We start from the raw sequence: 21,377 nt of genomic DNA, 5'->3' as shown, positions 1-21,377 counted from the left end.
GATGCATAAACATAATCATCGATAAACTATCGATAATCTATCAATAAGCACGTTTTGGCTAGAAAACACCATAACCACCATCATCTAAGGTCTCAAACAAACACAAATCTAAAAAAACAAACAAACAAACAAATACGAAGGTGAAGGCGGGGACTCGTGATCTGGCCTTTTGGGCTCGGGATCTGGTTTGGTGGGGCTTCGATGCCGGATAGAGAGAGAGGTGGGACTTCGACGAACGAAAAAGAGAAGGGTGGGGCTTCGACGGAGATGGGACTATAGACGGTAGGGCTTCGAGGATAGGAATCGGTCATGCCGGTGTCAGCCGTCTTCTCGTCACCTCTCAAATGGGTTCCTAATGGTCTTGCCGATGGGATAGAGATAGAGAGATTTTTTTTGGTTTTTTATTATGAGGGATAAAATGGGAAAATTAAAATAAAAGTAAGAATAATTTGGTAAATAATTTGATTTTTAGAAGTTTTTAAGGTGTTAATACTATTTACGTCCTATAAAATGATAAGTACACCTTATTATTAAAAAAATAAACTTAGGAGGTATTTGGAACGGGTTAATGCTAGCAAGGGAATGGTAATGTGAAACATTATCTTGTTTGTTTTGAGGGTTTAACCTTGAAATGTTATTTACTTAGTAATATTAATACACTTGATGAGGGTAATGTTGATGAATTAAAAAAGAGTGGGATTAATTATTCCCTTCCAATATATTAATTTAAATAGTATTTTTGAATTAATAAATAAATTTAAATACCATTAATATTACGATTTATTATAAACAAAATATTATGATATATATTTAGTCAGTGAGATCGGTTTTTTTTTTAACTGAGTTATTTTTATGTTATTAGGATGATGTATTATACAATATATATTTATATATGCATTATACATAAATTTTATGAGGATGATGTACATAAATAACATAGCGAACAAAAATAAATAACATAGTGATAAAATATATAGAAGTATTCACTTTAATTAATAAAAAATACAATAAAAGATAATATTTTCTAATTAATAAATATATTTCTTTAATGAATAATTATTTTATTTTTATATATAATTAACATTATATATAATAAAAAAGTATTTTTATTTTAATTTTTTAAAATAATATATAAGATTCATGTACTCAATTAAACAGTGTAATTCAATTAACAGGAATATAATTACATATTACCCTACACAGCTAAACACAGTTTACAAAATTCTTTATAATTATATTCTCTTTCATAATATTCCCTATAATCAAATTATTTTGAACACCTCATACCAAACACCCCTTTAATTTTTAAAAATAACTCTTAATATTTTTTTCTTAAAATTTTTTTCCTCACATTTTTTTATATTGATTCCAATACTTATTTTGATTTTATTTTTATATTTTTTTTAAATCATATATATATTTTTGTATTTTTTAAGAAAATTTCATATAATTTTTTATTTTAATTTTTTATCATATATAATATTTAAATATAATTTATTTTTATTTGATAGGTATATTTTTTAAGAATATAAATTAATAGAAAAAAATTAAAAGAAAAACTTAGTACATATATATATTTTATACTAGGTGATTGTTACGTGCCAAGCCACGTAGTGTTAGTTTTATTTAATATTTTAGTTTTTTATTTTAATTAATAATTATTATAGTATAATTATTTGAACGATTTGTTTTATAAAAATAAAATATGTGTCAGTATATTTAGTAAGTAAAACATAGTTGTGTTATAATAATGTATGTTATTAATAGTAAAATGTACATTAATCTTCTAATTGAAAAAAGTTCTATTATCTCATTTCATATTTAATAATAACTACACAACTATATATTTATAGACTTTCACATTCTTTGCAAATTACTAATAAGCACCAATAATATTTTCATATTCTAATATTTTTCAACCTTCTCCTCTTGGTGGTAAAATTAAAAATAAAACTAAAAATAAGCACAAACATATAAGGTAAATACTAATTACAGCCCATTTTATCTTTTTTTTTTTTAATTATTTTTTTAAGCCCAAGCCCAAAAATCTCTAAGCCAACACAATCAATCTTCTTTTATATTATCTTTTCTAGATATTTTATCTATATTTTTCTTTTTTAAAAAATAAATAAAAAAATTATTAATATTCTCCCAAGATAGGTTTGTTAGAGAGATATATGGCTAAGATGATTTTTTTAATTTAAAAAGAGATTATTAATATTTAAAAGATTGTTTAATTTTTTGGGTTTAATTATTGGGTTTATTTTTTAACGGGAGATCAAACCTAATCGTTAAATTTAACAGAATATTCTTTTATTTTTAAGTATATTCTGTTAAACCAAGAAATGCCGTTAGATAGACACTTTTAATATATAAAGATACCATTTAAAATTTAAATTATTAAAATAAAGTGTCTTTAAAAGTTTTTGGGGTGTTATTAAAATTTCCTTAAATTTTTTTGGGGTGTAAAATTAATTAGAGATTTTTTATTTTTACACTTCAAAAGCAATTTTTTTTTTTTTTTTTTCATTTTAGAGAAATTCACATTGTAATAACTTGTTCTATAATAAGTGACTATTTTGACATGTCAATTTTTTTTTTTAAAGTAATTATGCGTGGGTAAGTAATAATACCATTGAGAAACAATCTGCTACATGTTAAGAAGTTGTATTTTTAAGAAAGGAACATGAAAGCTTAAGATTGATATAATTATTATGTTTTGAATTTGATTAAAAGTCAGTGTCTGTGAGGGTGGTGAGTGAGAGAGAGTGTTAGAGAGAGAGAGTGTTAGAGGAACATAACTATACATTAACTAGGAATAGAGAGAGAGTGTTAGAGAGAGAGAGTGTCTGTGAGGGTGGTGAGTGAGTCTAGAGAGTGGTCTTCTACCATTTTCTTGTTGCTTTCGGCCTTCCTGTTGTTTCTTCGGGTCTAGTTCGTTGTAGTCAGTGTTGTTTGGTTAGTGGCCGTGCTTGAGTGTCTTGTTGTGTGTAGCTATTGTGAGCCTTTGTGACTTTGTTGGTTTCCTTTGTTGGGTGGGTTAGTTCTGTTTCTCTGGGGGGAGATTGTGTAGTTTTGTGGTTCTTTGGGGTGTCTTTGGTGGGTTGGCTGTTTGCTTTTTATTGTTATTTTAAGGTTGGTGTTTGGTGCCTTGTCTTTTGTTGTCGGTATGGAGTTAGTTAATGCCACCAACCCTGCATTTAATGGAAAGGGGAAGTGCTTTTCTTGTGTGGAATCAACGATAAAGTTGGCTCCGTGTGCTTCTTCTCATCAGGCACTCTCCTCCTTGTGTCTTTTGGGAAAAGTTGTGGCCCCCATGAATGTCTATGAAGCATCTGTCAAGGATTTTGTAGACAAATCTTGGAGTTTCAACGTGAATGTGGTTGCTTTGTTTGAGGCTACCAATATTCCAAACTGCTTTGAGTTTGGTTTTGTGTGTGCAGAAGATCGTGCCTGGGCTCTCGATAACGGACCGTGGTGTGTCCGAGGCTACTCTTTGATCCTCACAGCGTGGTCTCCTAGAAACTTGCTCTCGGTGTCGTTTGATTCGATGAATATATGGTTACAAATCCACAACCTCCCACGAGATTATTTTTCAGTGGAGAATGGTAAGCTTTTGGGGGGCAAGGCTGGCAAGGTTATCACAGTGGCCTTGGAAGAGGGTGCGCCGGCTCTGTGGAGTAAGTTTCTAAGAGTTTTGGTTGAGTTGGATATCCAGCAACCACTTTTCTCTGGTTGTTTTTTTGAAATGGAAACAGGGGGCTGTCAATGGATTCAATTTAAATATGAGAGGATGGGAATTTTTTGTTATAATTGTGGTAAACTGGGTCACCAAAGGAGAGGATGTGCTCTCTCTTCTCCGGTCACAGTGGCAAATGTTAATGGTATTCCCTTTCCAATGTTTGGACCGTGGCTATCAATTGTTTCCTCCTATCGTGATGTTTTTTCTGGTGCAAATTCTTTCTCCCCTGCTCTGGATCTTCCTCCTCGGTCTGAGCGTGAAGTGTATCAGAGGAAGTCCTTGCCGTCGACCATGGATGGAAGGGGGTTCGAATCGTCTCGTCCGATTGGGATGGTGCGCGGCTCGAAGCGTACGGTGAAGGGGACAGGTCAGTCCTCTGCTATGGGAAAGCTGGCGTCTCAGAAATTGTGGCGTCCCAAACGGCTCCCTGTCAATCGCACGCCTACCATTTCCTCTCTGGGCAATAAGGTTCACGTTGGAGAAGACGATAGGAAAAAGGGGGTTCAGAAATTTCCTTGTTCTAATTCAAAAGTGGTGGACCGGACCTTGACTTTGCACCTTGGGTCAAATAAGGGTGTTGGGCTTAGTAAGGAAGACATTGGGCCAGCTCTTTCATCCACTGGGCCGATTATAGTTGACAAGGAGAAGTTAAATGGGGAGGGGCCTAGCTGTGGGCCGAGTATGCCAAGTGGGATTTTAAAAAAAGCTGAAGCCTCTCTATTAAATTGTGGGACCCCACCCATTTTATTAAATGAGCTGCACGTGAGGGGGGATGGGCCTAACTTTGGTTTGGAGTCTAATGGGCTGGTTATTAAGGATAAGGGCCTACATAATTTCACTAAGAAATTTGGTATTGGTAATATGGATGTTGGGCTGACCACAACTATCTCTAATGAAAGCTCTATATGTGGTCAAGAGGTAAATTTCCATCATGATGAAAAATTAGCTTTGACTAATTTTTTCCAAGCTCAAGATACACTTGTACAAGAGCTTAAGAAATTTGGTAACTTGGACCTTTATGAGATTAAAGCTATTGGAGGTGACATTGGGGTCCCAACTGCTTCTGAGACTAATGAACGCACTACTCCGTTTAAGAAACGGAAATTTGATGGGGCTTCAGCGTCCCTTTGCTCCCGCCCTTGGAAGCTTCTCCGCCCTCATCCTTGGGCCATCCGCGACTTTCCTTGGGACTCGGAGGGTAGAGCAAATGATACTAATTATTCAGAGGAAGAGCCTACAGAGGACATCTCACTATCCAACAATGACTTTTCTGGCCCAGATGAGTGGAGGACAAAAGGAAAAAATGCGATCTCATCTAGGCCTATGGAGGGCACTTTCGTGGTTGAGGAATCTGGTTCTTTTGGGTCGGCCCATTCTCATACCCCTGTGGAGGAGACAACTACTCCTCCACATGAGCCATGAGAGGTATTGCTTGGAACTGTAGAGCGTTAGGGCAGACCTCTACAGTTCGCGAGTTGAAGTCCCTGATTCGGTCGCGCTCACCGGATTTCATCTTTCTGACCGAGCTCAAAGTTGACTCTACGTTCTTGGTACGTATTCTAACTTCCCTCCATTTTTATTTTCATATTATTGTACCGGCTGTGGGTACGGCGGGAGGCATCATTTTAGCTTGGAAAATTGGGTTTGATTTTGAATGTATAGCTTGTACACAAAACCATATCTCGAGATTTGTTTACTCAGACCCTCCCTCGAAACCTTGGCTCCTGTCTTGTGTTTACGGCCCTCCGTATTTCCATGCAAAAAAAGCTTTCTGGGAGAATTTAATGAAGATAGGGGACAGATTTGGAGGCCCTTGGCTTATTTTCGGTGATACCAATTTTGTCTTCAGTGCTTCGGAGCGGGTCGGGTCAAGAGGAAAAGACCCTTTTATCCCTGTAATTTCTGATTTAGTGAATGATAGAGGTCTTATTAATATGCCCATCCAGGGAGATAAGTTGACTTGGGATAACCATCGATCTGGGTCCAATCATGTTAAGTGGGCCCTCGACAAAGGTATTGTGAATGGTGATTGGTTTGGGCTTTTCCCGAAAGCGGTTATTTGTTCCCTCCAGACTTCCAACTCGGATCATCGTCCTCTGTGTCTGTACTCTGGTGGTCTAGGAGAGAACGTCCGAAGAAGTTTTAAGTTTGAGGAAGCCTGGACTAGGGATGAGCGAAGCAATTTCGTGGTAGATTTTGCTTGGAAGTCTGTTTCTTACCCTTGGGCCCCGGCCAGGATTTTTAAGAAGATTGGGGCTACTAGGGTTGCTCTTATGCATTGGCAAAGAACTCAATTTGGTAAGTTTGACAACCAAATTCGTGATCTTGAAAGTGTTGGAATTTATTTTACCAGGATCTTAGATCTACTCACAAGTATGTTTATTAACATCCTAAATAAGAACTTTCTAAAACGATAAATTAAACACATATAAAGTTTAAGAAACCTTACATTGGGTGCAGCGGAATAATATGACTCCTTCCGTTCAGATATCTAGCCCTTGATTCCTTTCTGTAGCAGAGCATTATCAATATCTGAACCTGGATCTCTTTCTCTGAATCTTTTATGCTGAAACTCCTTTGCTGATGATCTTTCTTCACGATCTTCCTCACTATGATTGAGGTATCACTTGATGTGTGTGGGCACTACTGTAATCACTAAGGATTTCGAAATTATCAAGGAAGAAGAGAGAGAGAGTGGTCAGCTAAAGATAGGGAGAGAGAAGGCTCAGTTTTTCTGAATAGAAAAAGTCAGAAGAAAAGTGTAATTTTCCTGAAGCCTTCACTATCTATTTATAGCATTCCTACTAGGGTTAGATTTGAATTATATGGCATTAAAATAATGAAAAAATCAGTTTAAATTTCCTACAAAAGTGGCTGGCCCTAAACTTAGTGGATTGGGCCTTGCTTTTTGCAATTTTGCAATTTTAACACCTTTTGTATCTGATTTTCTCAAAAATGCCAATTTCCTAATTCAACCATTTAAATGCCAATTCTAACTATTTAATAACTATAAATAATTATTAAATAATATTGTCATTTATCATATTTATTAATTGAACCATACAAAGTATCATAATTAACAAATATGCCCCTATAAACTCTTTCTTTACAATTTCGCCCTTACTTAGTGAAAAATTCACAAATAGACATAGTCTAATTTGAGAATTATAATTGATTAATCAAAACCAATTACACGAGTCTTACAAGCAATATTATCTCAACTAGTGGGGGGACCATGGGTCTATATAACCGAGCTTCCAATAAGTAGATCAAGAATTTAACACTAAAATTCACTAACTTATTAATTCTTCGTTGAATCCACGCATAGAACTTAGAATTGCACTCTCAGTATATAGAATGCTCTATATGTTCCACCATATAGACACATCATTAGTTATCCATTGTTATAATCCTAATTTGATCAATGATCCTCTATATGAATGATCTACACTGTAAAGGGATTAAATTACCGTTACACCCTACAATGTATTTATTCCTTAAAACACTTGACCCCGTATAAATGATATTTCGGCTAATGTGAAATGAGTACTCCACCATTTATGTTCGTTTGGTCAAGCTCGAAGGAGATCATCCTTTGCTTACTATTCGCCGGATAGAAGCTATAGATTCCATGTTTATGCTAGCGCTCCCACTCAATTGCACTACCGTGTTCCCAAAATGTACGTATCACCCTGACCTAAAAGTAGGCTTAACTAACAAATCAAAGAACACGAATAGCCTTTCAAGATTGAGCCTAATCATATCAGGATTAAGATCATTTGATCTAGGATCAACTTGGCGATATTGACTTGAATAGATATTACGGTAAGTTTAATAAATCTAAGTCAAAGTTCAATATCGGTCCCTTCCGATGCATACTCCATGCATCCAACCTAAGCTTTACTTTAACCAATGTTGGAAAGAACATAGTATTTCTCCAAATACAAGTAAACTCTTGTTGTAGATTATCATATCAGTAAAACCATGTGTCTGATAAATCTAGGAAACTTTATTCACATAGTCATGTTTACTTTCCAATGTGTTGACGGCACAATAAACAGGATCAAGTATGTGAAAAGGGTTTCGTATGAATTTATACATTATGTACATATAATCAAGAAATAAATCATTTGAACCATGCAACATTAAATGTTTTTTCTGATATATATTAATAAGTAAATTTGATTATATTGAAATGAGTTTTATTTAGGGCATTAAACCCAACAAACTCCCACTTGCACTAATATAAAACAAAAAGTGCGTTTCAAATAATCTCAACACCTTGATATACAAATCAAGTGTAGTAGTAGTAAACTCCTCGTAATAGGATGCGAAAGGTTGAATTAAACACAACCTTTTCTCCACCATTACTCTTCCTTAATCACAAAACCATTGATAATGTGAAATTCCTCTCTATATGTCTACTCTCTTGGGATACTTGGATTCTATACCTTTGGCAACTACTTTTGGTTAATCGTGAAATTAACACTAGTAGTTTAAGGCAATTTGGAATGGTGCCAAAGATGTATAGAACTTTCCTTAGGCCGAATAAGTACCTTTCTATGACTTTAACATTCGGTCTCTCTCTGGTAGACCTAGAGACTTCGGATAGGTTTTTACACTTCTCCGAAATCACTATTCCACCCCGAGTAATCACCATCTTATCAGAAAGATTTACTAGCACATAGGCAAATTTCGAAATCTGATATGGTGTAGTCTAAGAGTTTTAAACACACCCTTATTGACTAACATATAGTTCCTCTTCTTTATCTTAGGATTTACTTGATTGTCTTCCAATGTTCTTCTCTGGATTAATCGATACCTACTCATTACTCCCACTCAACAGCAGGTGTCCGGTCTAAGGCATACAAAAGCATATCTAAGACCTCTCACCGTTGATGTAAGAAATTCTTTCATGGTTTTATCTTTCTCGGAATAGTTAAGACTTTTCCTTAGATAAATAAAATCTATACCTAAGAAGTTGTGAAGCTTCTATAGATTGCCATTAGAAAGAAAATGCTTCAGCATCTTACTAAAGTAAGTTGCTTGCATTAGAGTAAGTAATTACCAGGTATACCACAAGCCATAGGTTTAGATAAACTCAAACCTATAATACTAGGAACAGGAAGTTTTGTTAAGTCCATAGAATAGACTTATTAACGAAAATTTCCTTTTATGTCCTTGTAATAGAAAACTTTAGGTCATTCCATGTGAATGGATTAAACCATAGTTCTATTGGCTTTCTTCTTAGTTTCTTATCTTGACAATCCATTACTTGTTTAAACTCACAATGGATTTTAATCACTTGTGTCTCCCAAGTCATAAGAAGGTGAGTTCCTAGAAACTCTCCCACTACGACAAGGTATCGTGAATTATGTCGAAGAAAACTAAATGGTATTGATCTCTTCGGTTGTGACAAGACAACAGAGGCAGTGGGATCATCATATGTTATATAAGATGATAGAACACTTTTGGAATCAAGAATAAATATCTCCTTTATTTGCTACTTGTTTTTCAGACTTAGTCATTTTCTTAGAAAAGTAGTATTTGTTTGAACAAACACTTTCTTATCTATTGACAATGGGATGGTCCACCCCTAATCACTTAGAAAAGCTAACAAACCATGGTTAACGAGTTCTAGCCTTTCTTAAGATTTTGATTAGGTCATCCATGAATCTAGTAATGATTTACATTAAGTATACAACCATTACATCATTCTGAAATTGTATTACCATAGAAGGACTTAGGCAACGACTAGTAACTAATCATCAATATGCAAATCGAAATTTCTGAGGAGGTAAGTTTGGATATAATTCAAAAATAAATTTAATGATCTTTGAACTGCATAACAACTAACTATTTCTCCACCCCTATCGGTTCGCAAGATCTTTAACCACTTACCTTAATGGTTTTAACCATTGCTTTAGAAATTAATGAAATTTTTCAAACATTTCAAATTTCTTTGCTAAAAGGTATAATCTAGAGTTATCGTCTTAAGAATACAACGAAAAACTCATATCCACCCCTGAATGTACATCCATCTGCGAATGAGATGAACTACTTTCAGTGGATATAGGCATATTATCTCTTTGCAGAGATTGATCATGTCAAATTCACTATGAACAAGATACAAATGCCATAGATTAAAAAAAATGTGGTAGTGTCTTTTGATGACATAGGTTTAGTTACATCAAAGAGTTCTTAGAATAGTGCAAGTGGATCCTGGTCACAGAATCACCTAACTCATATTCCATACGGTTTGAATCCATTAATAAAAGATGGATATTAAACACTTGAGAAAGTGTAATCGTATTGTATACGGAATTAGAAATATAAGAAAATTTCGTTTGGATTCTAAAATTAAAGTCAAAGACTTAAATTCAACCAAATATAATGAGTAATTCTTTCTTGGACCACCACTACTAATACAAACTCTAAGTCGATTTGCCCATACAAGTAGGAGATTTCTAGGATTGAGGATTTATATCAATTGGGAATAGAATTTCGGGATTATAATCATATACATCATTTAATTTCTTAAGAGAAAATATAGAATGACATGAAATGATTTATAGACCATTCATCCAATGATATGTTTTGAAGCTAATTCAAAATGAATAAGCTAAGAGGAATTAGGATAATTTCGTTTATAAATAAGAATCCAACGATGCTTCGATTAGCGAAAGTCAAAGTAATCTTATTTATACAATCTTCTTGTTTCATATCGTAAAAATACTAGTCTAAGGTGTCATCAATTGATGAACAGCTAGATGTCGCATATACAATATTTATCTTTTGAGATCTTACACTATTATGTATGTCTAATGGTGAAAATCCACTAGGGATTTATCTCATTAGATAAACAAACATGTTGGACCAACAATGAAGATTCGAAATTAAACTACAACTTAATAACAGAAAATAACATGGTTCAATATAAATTCATACACAATTCAGAAATTATAAACATATAGCAAGTAGGAATGACTAGTGAAAATACTAAAACATACAATCCTCAATAATTTCCAAGGTTTTCAATAAACTGATACCGTGTCCCGGGAGGCGAGAGTCAAAGCATCATTTATTGAATAGAGTTGTCGACTCATCTAAAATAGAAACCATTCTAGCAACCTTTTATTCGATCAAAATAAGAATCCAACGTTGTCCCGGTAGGCGAGAGTCAAGGTTATTCTCATTTTATGAGCTTCCACCATTGTTTCATGTTTCATAAGTTTATCTCTAAGTAGTCACCGTAGGGAGAGTCTAATAGAGACGAAAACTTACAAAACACTTATCAAATGAAATCTTACGGTGTTAAATGCGTTCAACGAATAACCATCCATAGGGGGACGAAGTCTAGCGTCTCGAGGTTATATTGAAAAAATTTAACTTTTGTAAGACCAACAATGGAGATCGAATATCTTATAATAAAGCTCATTATTTGAAAAGAGTTGTATTTTCTTTTATTCTCTTTATTTATTCTATTTATTTTAAATATATATTTATTTAATTAAAATCTTCAATTTAGAATGAAAAATTCTAAATATAAATTTTAATTTAATATTTATAAATTTTACTTAGATGGATATGAAAATAACATGAATTATTTCCATCTTAGTAATAATTTCCAATAAATATTTAGAAAAAAAATATTTAAGTTGTTACAAAATTAATTTAAATTAATTTACAACTCAAATTTAATTTTCTATAAATATATATTGCATTTCGAAAAATTAAAGTATATATAAGAATACAATTTTCGAAAAATGCATATTAAAATAAAAAATAAATCCTGGAAAAAATTATTCTAATTTAATGTTGGCCCAAAATTAATTAATAAAATTAATTTACAACAAAAAATATAATTTTCCTATTTAATTAAATATATAAGAAAAATTACAAATATTTAAGTATGATGATGAAAATCAACTTAAATATTAATTTTCTATTTAATTAAATACACTAGAAAAATACTTCAAGCAAAAATATCACCTATCTAGATTTTCCTTTGACTAATTAATTCTATTTCTAATAATATACTTTAATTCAATTTATTTTAAATTAATCAATAAATGAAAAAATCATTGATTTAAGTTGATCCAAGAATTAATTAAAATAAATAATTAATTTACAACTTAATCTATTTTTCAAGATAAAATTCGAAATTCTAGCATTTAAGAAATGCAATTTCGAAAAATTGATTAATAAAATAAAGAAAAAATATATTTTGAAAATTATTTAAATTTAGTTGAAAAATTAAATTTCAACTAAAAATAATTTTCTTTATAATTAAATGTCATGAAAAAGAAAAATTTAAGTATGATGATTAAATCAACTTAGATATTTTATTTTCAAATTAATTAAATGTATTAAATTCAAGAAATAAATAATTAAGTGTAGAGAAGGCTTAATTATTAATCTCTAGTTTAATACTAGGAAAAATATACTTAAAATAAATTGTACCAAAATTAATTATATAAATAATTAATTTCACAATTTACAATATTTTCCTATTTAATATTAGAAATAATAAGTAGTCTAGAAATAACTATCTAGAAAATATCTTATTTGACTAAGTATCTTTTCCACAAAATTTGAAAAAATATCTAATTTAAGTTGTATTAGAAAAAATCTAGAACTTAAATATTTTCAAATTTAAATTTAATTAAATATCAAAAATTAAGTTGTAACCACTTAATTTGAAAATATTCCATTTTAAGTTAATATTCGAAAAGATATTAACTTAAAAAATATCTAAAGAATCTTAATAACCAATGCCTAAAATTCCTCAACTTAATTTTGAAATTTTGAATTCAAAAGATATTCAGATTTAAGTTGGTTAGTTGAAGATAACTAAATATCAACTTAAATAGGAATATTTAATGAAAAATTTAAATTAAGTTCCAGAAAGAATCTAGATGGTTATAATTCTATATTTAATTAAATACAAGAAAATACACACAGTTTAGCTTAGAATAAAAAAAATTCTTTAAACTATGTTTTTCTTAAATTAATTTCAAAATAAATGAAATTAATTATGTTGCTAATCAATTTTTATTAGGTTAAACTAGTGTAATTAACCTAGTACAGTCATTCAAATCAGGCAAATGGGCCTTCACAATTGGGGTGGTTTGTGTGAGGTGTCTTGGGTTCAGTATGTCGTACCCACTTCTATGGCTCCCAACTCTCACACAAGGCCCAAAAGAGAGGAATTTAACCTTAATAAGAACAACTGTTATTAATTGAATAAGCCCAATAACTAAATGGGCCTAAATAAATTCTATCAAGAACTATGATAATTTATTTTAGCAACAACAACCTATATGTATCTATAATCAAATTAAACACATAGGCTCACACAGGCACACTTTGGATGGGTCCTATCATGTTGCTAGGTCATACACAGATGAAAGAAGATTGTAAATATACCTGTTACAAATTATTATCTTGACCAAGGGAGCCATCAGATCATTAAATCTGGCAAAAAGTAACCATGGCTATTTGCAATCAAGTAATAATAGGTTTTGAAAACTTACAAACAAGCTAAAACACATACTCCTGCAACAGGGTTAGCTGGATAGTTGGAAGTAGGATTTATTTAATTTTAAATAAATAATTTCGAATAAATAAATAATTAAATTAAAAAAAAATTTAATATTCGAAAAATAATTTAAAAAAAAAATTAATTTCGGAATTTAAAATTAAATTTCGAAAATAAAAAAAATTTAAAATTAAACCTACTTTTTATCTTATATCTATTTAAAATTACATGATTATAAATGTCTATTTTAAATTTAAATAAGGTCAAAATATCTTAAAAAGATTTAAAAAAAATCTTAAAAGATAAGATATTTTTAAATATCTTAAAAGATAAGATATTTTAAAATATCTTAAAAGATTTTATAAATATCTTAAAAGATATTTTTAAAATATCTTAAATATCTTAAAAGATATTATAAATATCTTAAAAGATATTATAAATATCTAAAAAATCTGACCTTAAATTTAAAAAAAATATAATCAAATTTAAAAATAAGATAGATTTTTAAGCAAAAAGACAAATACTAATTCTATTCGAATTCAAATTACACTAATATCTTGAATTAATTTAAAAAAAATTAAATTAATTCAAAATGATAATTAGAATTGAATTAGGAATAGTAATAGTATATATACAAAACCATACAAAAAATTGGAAGTTAATTCCATGAAAAAGTATGAAAAATTGAAGAAAAAGGAAAAAATCCGAAACTGTACGGACAGTTCTGTATGATCGCGAAACTATCAAAGACAAATTTCCCCCGATTTTGTCAAATCTTCAAAAAATCATAACTAATTCAAATAAAATCCAAATTGAGTTCTGTAAAAGGCTAACTTGCTTAATTTTTTCCATACTATCCAATAAAAATAATTCCAGAAACGAAATCACAATTATTTTTCACGAAAATTTCACAAACATCAATCAATCATCAAAGAACACTCAATACAACATGATACCATCCAAAGAACATACAAACAATCGTTTTAAAGTCCAAATTTCTTGCAAATAAATCAATTACCATGGCTCTGAGGCCAGTTGTTGGAATTTATTTTACCAGGATCTTAGATCTACTCACAAGTATGTTTATTAACATCCTAAATAAGAACTTTCTAAAACGATAAATTAAACACATATAAAGTTTAAGAAACCTTACATTGGGTGCAGCGGAATAATATGACTCCTTCCGTTCAGATATCTAGCCCTTGATTCCTTTCTCGTAGCGAGCATTATCAATATACGAACCCGGATCTCTTTCTCTGAATCTTTTATGCTGAAACTCCTTTGCTGATGATCTTTCTTCACGATCTTCCTCACTATGATTGAGGTATCACTTGATGTGTGTGGGCACTACTGTAATCACTAAGGATTTCGAAATTATCAAGGAAGAAGAGAGAGAGAGTGGTCAGCTAAAGATAGGGAGAGAGAAGGCTCAGTTTTTCTGAATAGAAAAAGTCAGAAGAAAAGTGTAATTTTCCTGAAGCCTTCACTATCTATTTATAGCATTCCTACTAGGGTTAGATTTGAATTATATGGCATTAAAATAATGAAAAAAATCAGTTTAAATTTCCTACAAAAGTGGCTGGCCCTAAACTTAGTGGATTGGGCCTTGCTTTTTGCAATTTTGCAATTTTAACACCTTTTGTATCTGATTTTCTCAAAAATGCCAATTTCCTAATTCAACCATTTAAATGCCAATTCTAACTATTTAATAACTATAAATAATTATTAAATAATATTGTCATTTATCATATTTATTAATTGAACCATACAAAGTATCATAATTAACAAATATGCCCCTATAAACTCTTTCTTTACAATTTCGCCCTTACTTAGTGAAAAATTCACAAATAGACATAGTCTAATTTGAGAATTATAATTGATTAATCAAAACCAATTACACGAGTCTTACAAGCAATATTATCTCAACTAGTGGGGGGACCATGGGTCTATATAACCGAGCTTCCAATAAGTAGATCAAGAATTTAACACTAAAATTCACTAACTTATTAATTCTTCGTTGAATCCACGCATAGAACTTAGAATTGCACTCTCAGTATATAGAATGCTCTATATGTTCCACCATATAGACACATCATTAGTTATCCATTGTTATAATCCTAATTTGATCAATGATCCTCTATATGAATGATCTACACTGTAAAGGGATTAAATTACCGTTACACCCTACAATGTATTTATTCCTTAAAACACTTGACCCCGTATAAATGATATTTCAGCTAATGTGAAATGAGTACTCCACCATTTATGTTCGTTTGGTCAAGCTCGAAGGAGATCATCCTTTGCTTACTATTCGCCAGATAGAAGCTATAGATTCCATGTTTATGCTAGCGCTCCCACTCAATTGCACTACCGTGTTCCCAAAATGTACGTATCACCCTGACCTAAAAGTAGGCTTAACTAACAAATCAAAGAACACGAATAGCCTTTCAAGATTGAGCCTAATCATATCAGGATTAAGATCATTTGATCTAGGATCAACTTGGCGATATTGACTTGAATAGATATTACGGTAAGTTTAATAAATCTAAGTCAAAGTTCAATATCGGTCCCTTCCGATGCATACTCCATGCATCCAACCTAAGCTTTACTTTAACCAATGTTCTGGAAAGAACATAGTATTTCTCCAAATACAAGTAAACTCTTGTTGTAGATTATCATATCAGTAAAACCCTGTGTCTGATAAATCTAGGAAACTTTATTCACATAGTCATGTTTACTTTCCAATGTGTTGACGGCACAATAAACAGGATCAAGTATGTGAAAAGGGTTTCAGATGAATTTATACATTATGTACATATAATCAAGAAATAAATCATGTGAACCATGCAACATTAAATGTTGTTTCTGATCTATATTAATAAGTAAATTTGATTATATTGAAATGAGTTTTATTTAGGGCATTAAACCCAACAGAAAGAAGGCTGGATAGCTTACAGAAACTGCCTGTGGGATCTAGAGTGTGGGAAGCGGAGAAGGATCTTCGTAACTCTCTAAATGAGGCTCGAGCTAGAAAAGAGGTGTATTGGAATCAAAGGGCTAGAATTTCCTGGCTGAAGGAGGGGGATAAATGCTCCAAATTCTTCTTCCTGTCAGCTTCAATTAAAGGTAGAAGGAATGCCATTGAGAGCATCCTCAATAAAGACAACATATGGATTTCCAAAAGGGAGCTCATTGGGAAGGAATTTATGGAATTTTTCCAAGACATCTTCTGTGGAACGGAAAATGACCCTGAGCTAAACTGTAGTGGGCTAGTCCAGGATAGGTTATCGTTGGACGAGCAAACTGAGATTATTAAAAGGCCCTCCCATGAGGAAATAAGGACTACCCTGTTTGCCATGAGTAGTAATAAAGCTCCGGGTCCTGATGGAATGTCAGTTCTTTTCTTCAAACACTACTGGGATTCTGTTGGTTACGACTTCTGTGATGCAGTTTCGGATTTCTTCCAAACAGGGCGAATGCATAAAGGAGTCAATGCCACGAATATAGTCTTGATTCCTAAAGTCCAGAATCCGAAGAGACCAAATCACTTTAGGCCAATCTCTCTCTGCAATGTGGTGTATAAGGTCATCTGTAAAATCATTGCGAATAGGATAAAGCCGCTGCTGCCTAAGCTTATATGCCCTACCCAAGCGGCCTTTGTGCCAGGAAGGGCTATTCAGGATAATAACGTCATAGCTCAGGAAATTGTCCACTCATTCAATCGGAAAAAAGGTAGAGAAGGTCTGTTTGCAATCAAGATTGATTTGATGAAAGCCTATGACAGGATGAGTTGGGGATTTATTGATCATGTGCTGGATTGTTTTGGTGTTCCCCTTGAGTTCCGCACTTGGGTTACTCAGTGTATTTCTACCACCTCCCTTAATATTTGCCTGAATGGGGGATCTGTTGGCAATCTCGCTCCCACTCGGGGCCTCCGCCAAGGTGACCCATTATCCCCTTACTTATTTATTTGGGCTGCGGAAATTTTGTCTAGAATTCTGGAGGACGCCCAAAAGTCGAAAATCATTAATGGGATAAGACTGAGTAGGGGAGGTCCTATTATATCTCATATATTCTTTGCAGATGACCTTATCCTAGTCGGTAAAGCCAATCTAGAGGAGGCTAGGGGTTTCTGGGATTGCCTTGAGAAATTTTGTTCTTGGTTGGGTCAAAAGGTAAATAAAATGAAGACTTCAATTTTTTTCAGCAAGAACACTCCTGATGGTATGAAGCAGAGAATAAAGGATATGCTGGGAATTGGCTCGCCGGAAGGAAATGTTAAATATCTAGGGCTACCCCTGTTCAGGTCTCGGCAGAAAGATGCAAATTTTCACTTTATCCTGGACAACCTCTCTGAAAAGCTGCAAGGTTGGAAAGCTAAAACTCTTTCGAAAGCGGGACGAGCTACGCTAATCAAGTCTGTGGGACTCTCTCTTCCGCTGTATGCTATGCAAGCTACTAAGTTATCCAATCGGCTCGCGTCTAAGATTGATGGTTTGGTGCGTGATTTCTGGTGGGGTTCTGAGAAAGGTAACCGTGGACTTTATCTGAAAGCCTGGGACAAACTTTGCCTTCCTAAATCTTTAGGGGGTTTGGGCTTCCGGAAATCAAAAGAAATGAATCAGGCGTTCCTAGCTAAATGGGGGTGGAACCTTCTAACTGGCAACCAATCTCTTTGTTGTCGGATTCTGGAAGCTAAGTACCTGAAGGGTAAGCCCTTCCTAGAATGTGAACCAAGGGATTCTGACTCTTGGTTTTGGAAGAATGTGACTAAATCCAGATCTATCATTCGTCAGGGTGCCTGTAAGCGTGTAGCTAATGGTCAGGAGACTTTCATTTGGTCTGACCCTTGGATTGCACACCTAAAAGGTTTCATTCCTACACCAAAGGAGAGGGGTTTGAGAAGAGGGTTAAAGGTAGCTGAGCTCCTGCTAGACAATGGCAGGTGGGACACCCAAAAGCTTAACAATTTGTTCGACCAAGAAAGTATAGCTGCTATTTTGAAAGGGGGTGCTCCTTCTGGTGTTGGCAAGGATAGCTGGTTCTGGACTTTGGAAAGTAATGGGCGATTCTCGTGCAAATCTGCGTATAGGGTCCTGGCGGAGAATAGATCTAGCGGGTCAGAGGTGGCCCCTTCCATGTGGAACAAACTTTGGAATAGCACAATCCCTGAGCGGCTCAAGGTTCTTTGGTGGTGTATTTTGTCCAAGGCCCTACCAATCCGCTCGGTCCTTCGAAGAAGATTTCCTTTAGAGGACGAGAGCTGTCCCCTGTGTGGCTCGGGAACTGAATCTATGGAGCATCTGTTCCTTTCTTGTAATCTCGCCTACCACCTATGGCGATCCTCTCCTTGGGGGATCTTTCCTATCTGTGACACTGGTATAAGAATGTGGGACTGGGTTAAATTTTTATGGGACATGAAGAACAAAGGCATTAATGAGAAGGAAGTTTTTCTGTATGCTTCTCTGATTATTGACACGATCTGGCGGACTCGAAATGAAAAGGTACATAATAATAGTCCTGTGGATATTCTTAAATGTATTGACACCGTTCGTTTTTCTTTTGCAGATCATCATGCTTACTTGCTCCCTTGCCCCCTACCGAATCCGACGGAAGGTTGGCGCTCCCCCCCGGAAGACTGGGTGAAATTAAATTGCGATATCAGAGTGGGGACGGATAGTATGTGTGCTGCGGTGGTTGCAAGGGATCACGTCGGCAAGGTGATCTGGGCTGTTACTTCAAAGTTGGTTTTCTCTAATGCTCTCTGTGGGGAAGCGGCAGCGTGCTGTCTTGCCCTGGAGGAAGCTAAAGCTCGAGGAGTTAAATTTATTATTCTGGAGAGTGATTCGAGGGTGGTGATCAACGCTCTTAATGGGAAGGAGTCCCATTGGGAGATTGATAACTATGTCTCTTTTTGTAAAAGCATCTCCCCTTTCTTTATCGGTTGTAAGATTCAATATGTTAGTAGACAATGTAATTTTATGGCCCATAATGTGGCCAAGTGGGCGTTTTCCTGTCAGAGGTTTGGCATCATGCCACTTTCCTCTATGCCTGATACTATATTTTGTAATGACCGCGAGGTCTAACGGTTTTTTTTTTCTAATGCATGCACGCTTTTCTTCAAAAAAAAGAATTTGATTAAAAGTCCTTTTTAAAACAAAAAAAAAAAAAGAAACAATTGATTAACAGTTATTAACACCAACTTAATTGTATTAGATTTAGTAACAGTTTTCAACATGAAGCTGAGGAATAGGAATATAGCTTATATTTTAGTTACAAGAAAAGTAAATAACCAAAATATTTCCCCAATTTTTCTGTTAAAAAACATAAAAATCATTTATTTTTGGAAGCCATTCTCTCTCTTCCTCAAGCTCAACCATCATCATCAATGGCTTCTTAAGCTTCTTCTTTCCTATTCACCAAACTCTGCAGAAGTGATGAAGCTCTCTCTTAAGCTCCAAGGCGACCACCATGACCAGACCACCCTCCTTCACCACCAAACCCCTCTGCTAACAGCCAAGGTACCCATTTCCATTTTCAACCAACCATTCCTCACTTCCGTCTCCACAACCCCAACCGCCACGACCACCTCACCGTCTTCTCACCTTTCTTTCTCTCTCTCATCCTTCTTCAAATCTGGTCCTTCTATCAAGTTCACCTATTCTCCCACCTCCGCCATTTCCCCACCTTTCTCTCTTTCCCTCAAGTCCGGTCTCGGCATATTCGGATCAGCAGACCAGTCCCCTCTCGTTTTCAAAGCCCACTTCAATTTCTCCTCAACCAATCCCTCTTTCTCTCTCCATTTCAAACCCCAGTTCGGAAATTTCTCTCTTAGGAAGACCACTTTCTCAAACCCTAATGGCGGCGATCGAGTTTCTGGTGGGTCTGCCTTCGTTCGGGATATCCCTTTGGATTCTGGTGCGTCGGGAGATGGGTTTGTTCCTGGAGGATCTTCTGGATGGCAGGAGCTGAAATTGGAGCCTTGTAGTGGCAAAATTGGGGTTGATTCTGATGAGGGTAAGTCTGAAAGGTCTCTTTCATGGAAGGAGCCTGAAAAAGATAGCTTTTTTACTGGGATAGCTGTAATGGCGAAGACTCTGTTGCCGGTGACTAAACGGGTGTCAATGAATATGAGATGGGGTGTGGGTTTACCCTCGAATTTGGGATCGAAATTGCCTTGTTTGACTTTGAATAAAATTGGGATAGAGAGAGTTGAGGAAGAAAGTGAAGAGGAGAAGAATAATAAGAATAAGAGCAAGAAAAAGAGTGAGGAGAGTACTGTGAGTGATTTGGAGTTGTTGAAAGGTATGTGTTTTTGGATGAAAAGGGATTTGGAGTTGTTGGAGAAAGAGAATAATGAGATGAAGCAAAGCTTGGAGAAAATGAAGTTTGGAGCTTCTGGCAAACATTTTCGAGGTGGGAGTGATAATGGCGGGAAGGTAATGCAGTTGTCTTCAGGGGAGAGCACTAGCGGGTTTGAGCAGTGGAAGAAGAATAAAAAGACTTCTAAAGATGAGAATGGTAAAAGAGATTTGAAGAATTGTTCTACCAATCAGACGAGTGACTTGGAATCTGAATTGGAGAAGGCTATCAAGGCTGCTTCATCTTCTTGAGGTGGGGTAGTTATATAATCTTGAGTTTTATTCTTTAATAAGTTTTAATTGTATATGAAAAAAAAAAACTTAACTTTAGGGTCGGTACTCAGATGCAATGATGGGGTTGGTGGGGTTTGTTCATATATTAATTAAGGGTAGTGTAATTGTAACCTATAGAATGAAAATGGAATAGGGGAAATCTTTGCAATGGTCGCAGCCATTGATTCCACATTTCATTTTTTTTCAAATGCTCTTAATGTATGAACAATTTGTTTTTAATGTTATGGTTTTGCTGTGTTTTCTAGTTTTGGTTTAATTTATTCAAATTTATATGAGGGATTTTACTCTTGTGCATACATCTGCATAGAAAGATGAGCTTTAAGGCGAACGGTTATGGAAATTAAACTTTACATTCTCTCTAGCTTTGTTAAAACTCTTATAAGTCACTATAATATGGGCTGGTATAGCTGCTGGATGCTTGTAGGAAAATTTCAACGAA

General features: G+C 34.1%; 1 protein-coding gene across 1 annotated transcript; it reads left to right on the top strand.

Moving 5' to 3' along the window:
* The first annotated feature begins 5,160 nt into the window (after positions 1 to 5,160).
* LOC115718062 (uncharacterized) lies at positions 5,161 to 20,896 on the top strand. Its single transcript, XM_061116665.1, has 3 exons — positions 5,161 to 6,040; positions 16,218 to 19,363; positions 19,634 to 20,896. The coding sequence occupies exons 1-3, from the start codon at positions 5,161 to 5,163 to the stop codon at positions 20,894 to 20,896; spliced, it is 5,289 nt and encodes a 1,762-aa protein (XP_060972648.1).
* The last annotated feature ends 481 nt before the right edge of the window (positions 20,897 to 21,377 follow it).

Source organism: Cannabis sativa, chromosome 5 (assembly GCF_029168945.1).
Source record: "Cannabis sativa cultivar Pink pepper isolate KNU-18-1 chromosome 5, ASM2916894v1, whole genome shotgun sequence".
NCBI classification, from domain to species: Eukaryota; Viridiplantae; Streptophyta; class Magnoliopsida; order Rosales; family Cannabaceae; genus Cannabis; species Cannabis sativa.
The sequence above is the reverse complement of the archived record's forward strand: the minus strand, read 5'-3'. Positions and strand labels throughout refer to the sequence as shown.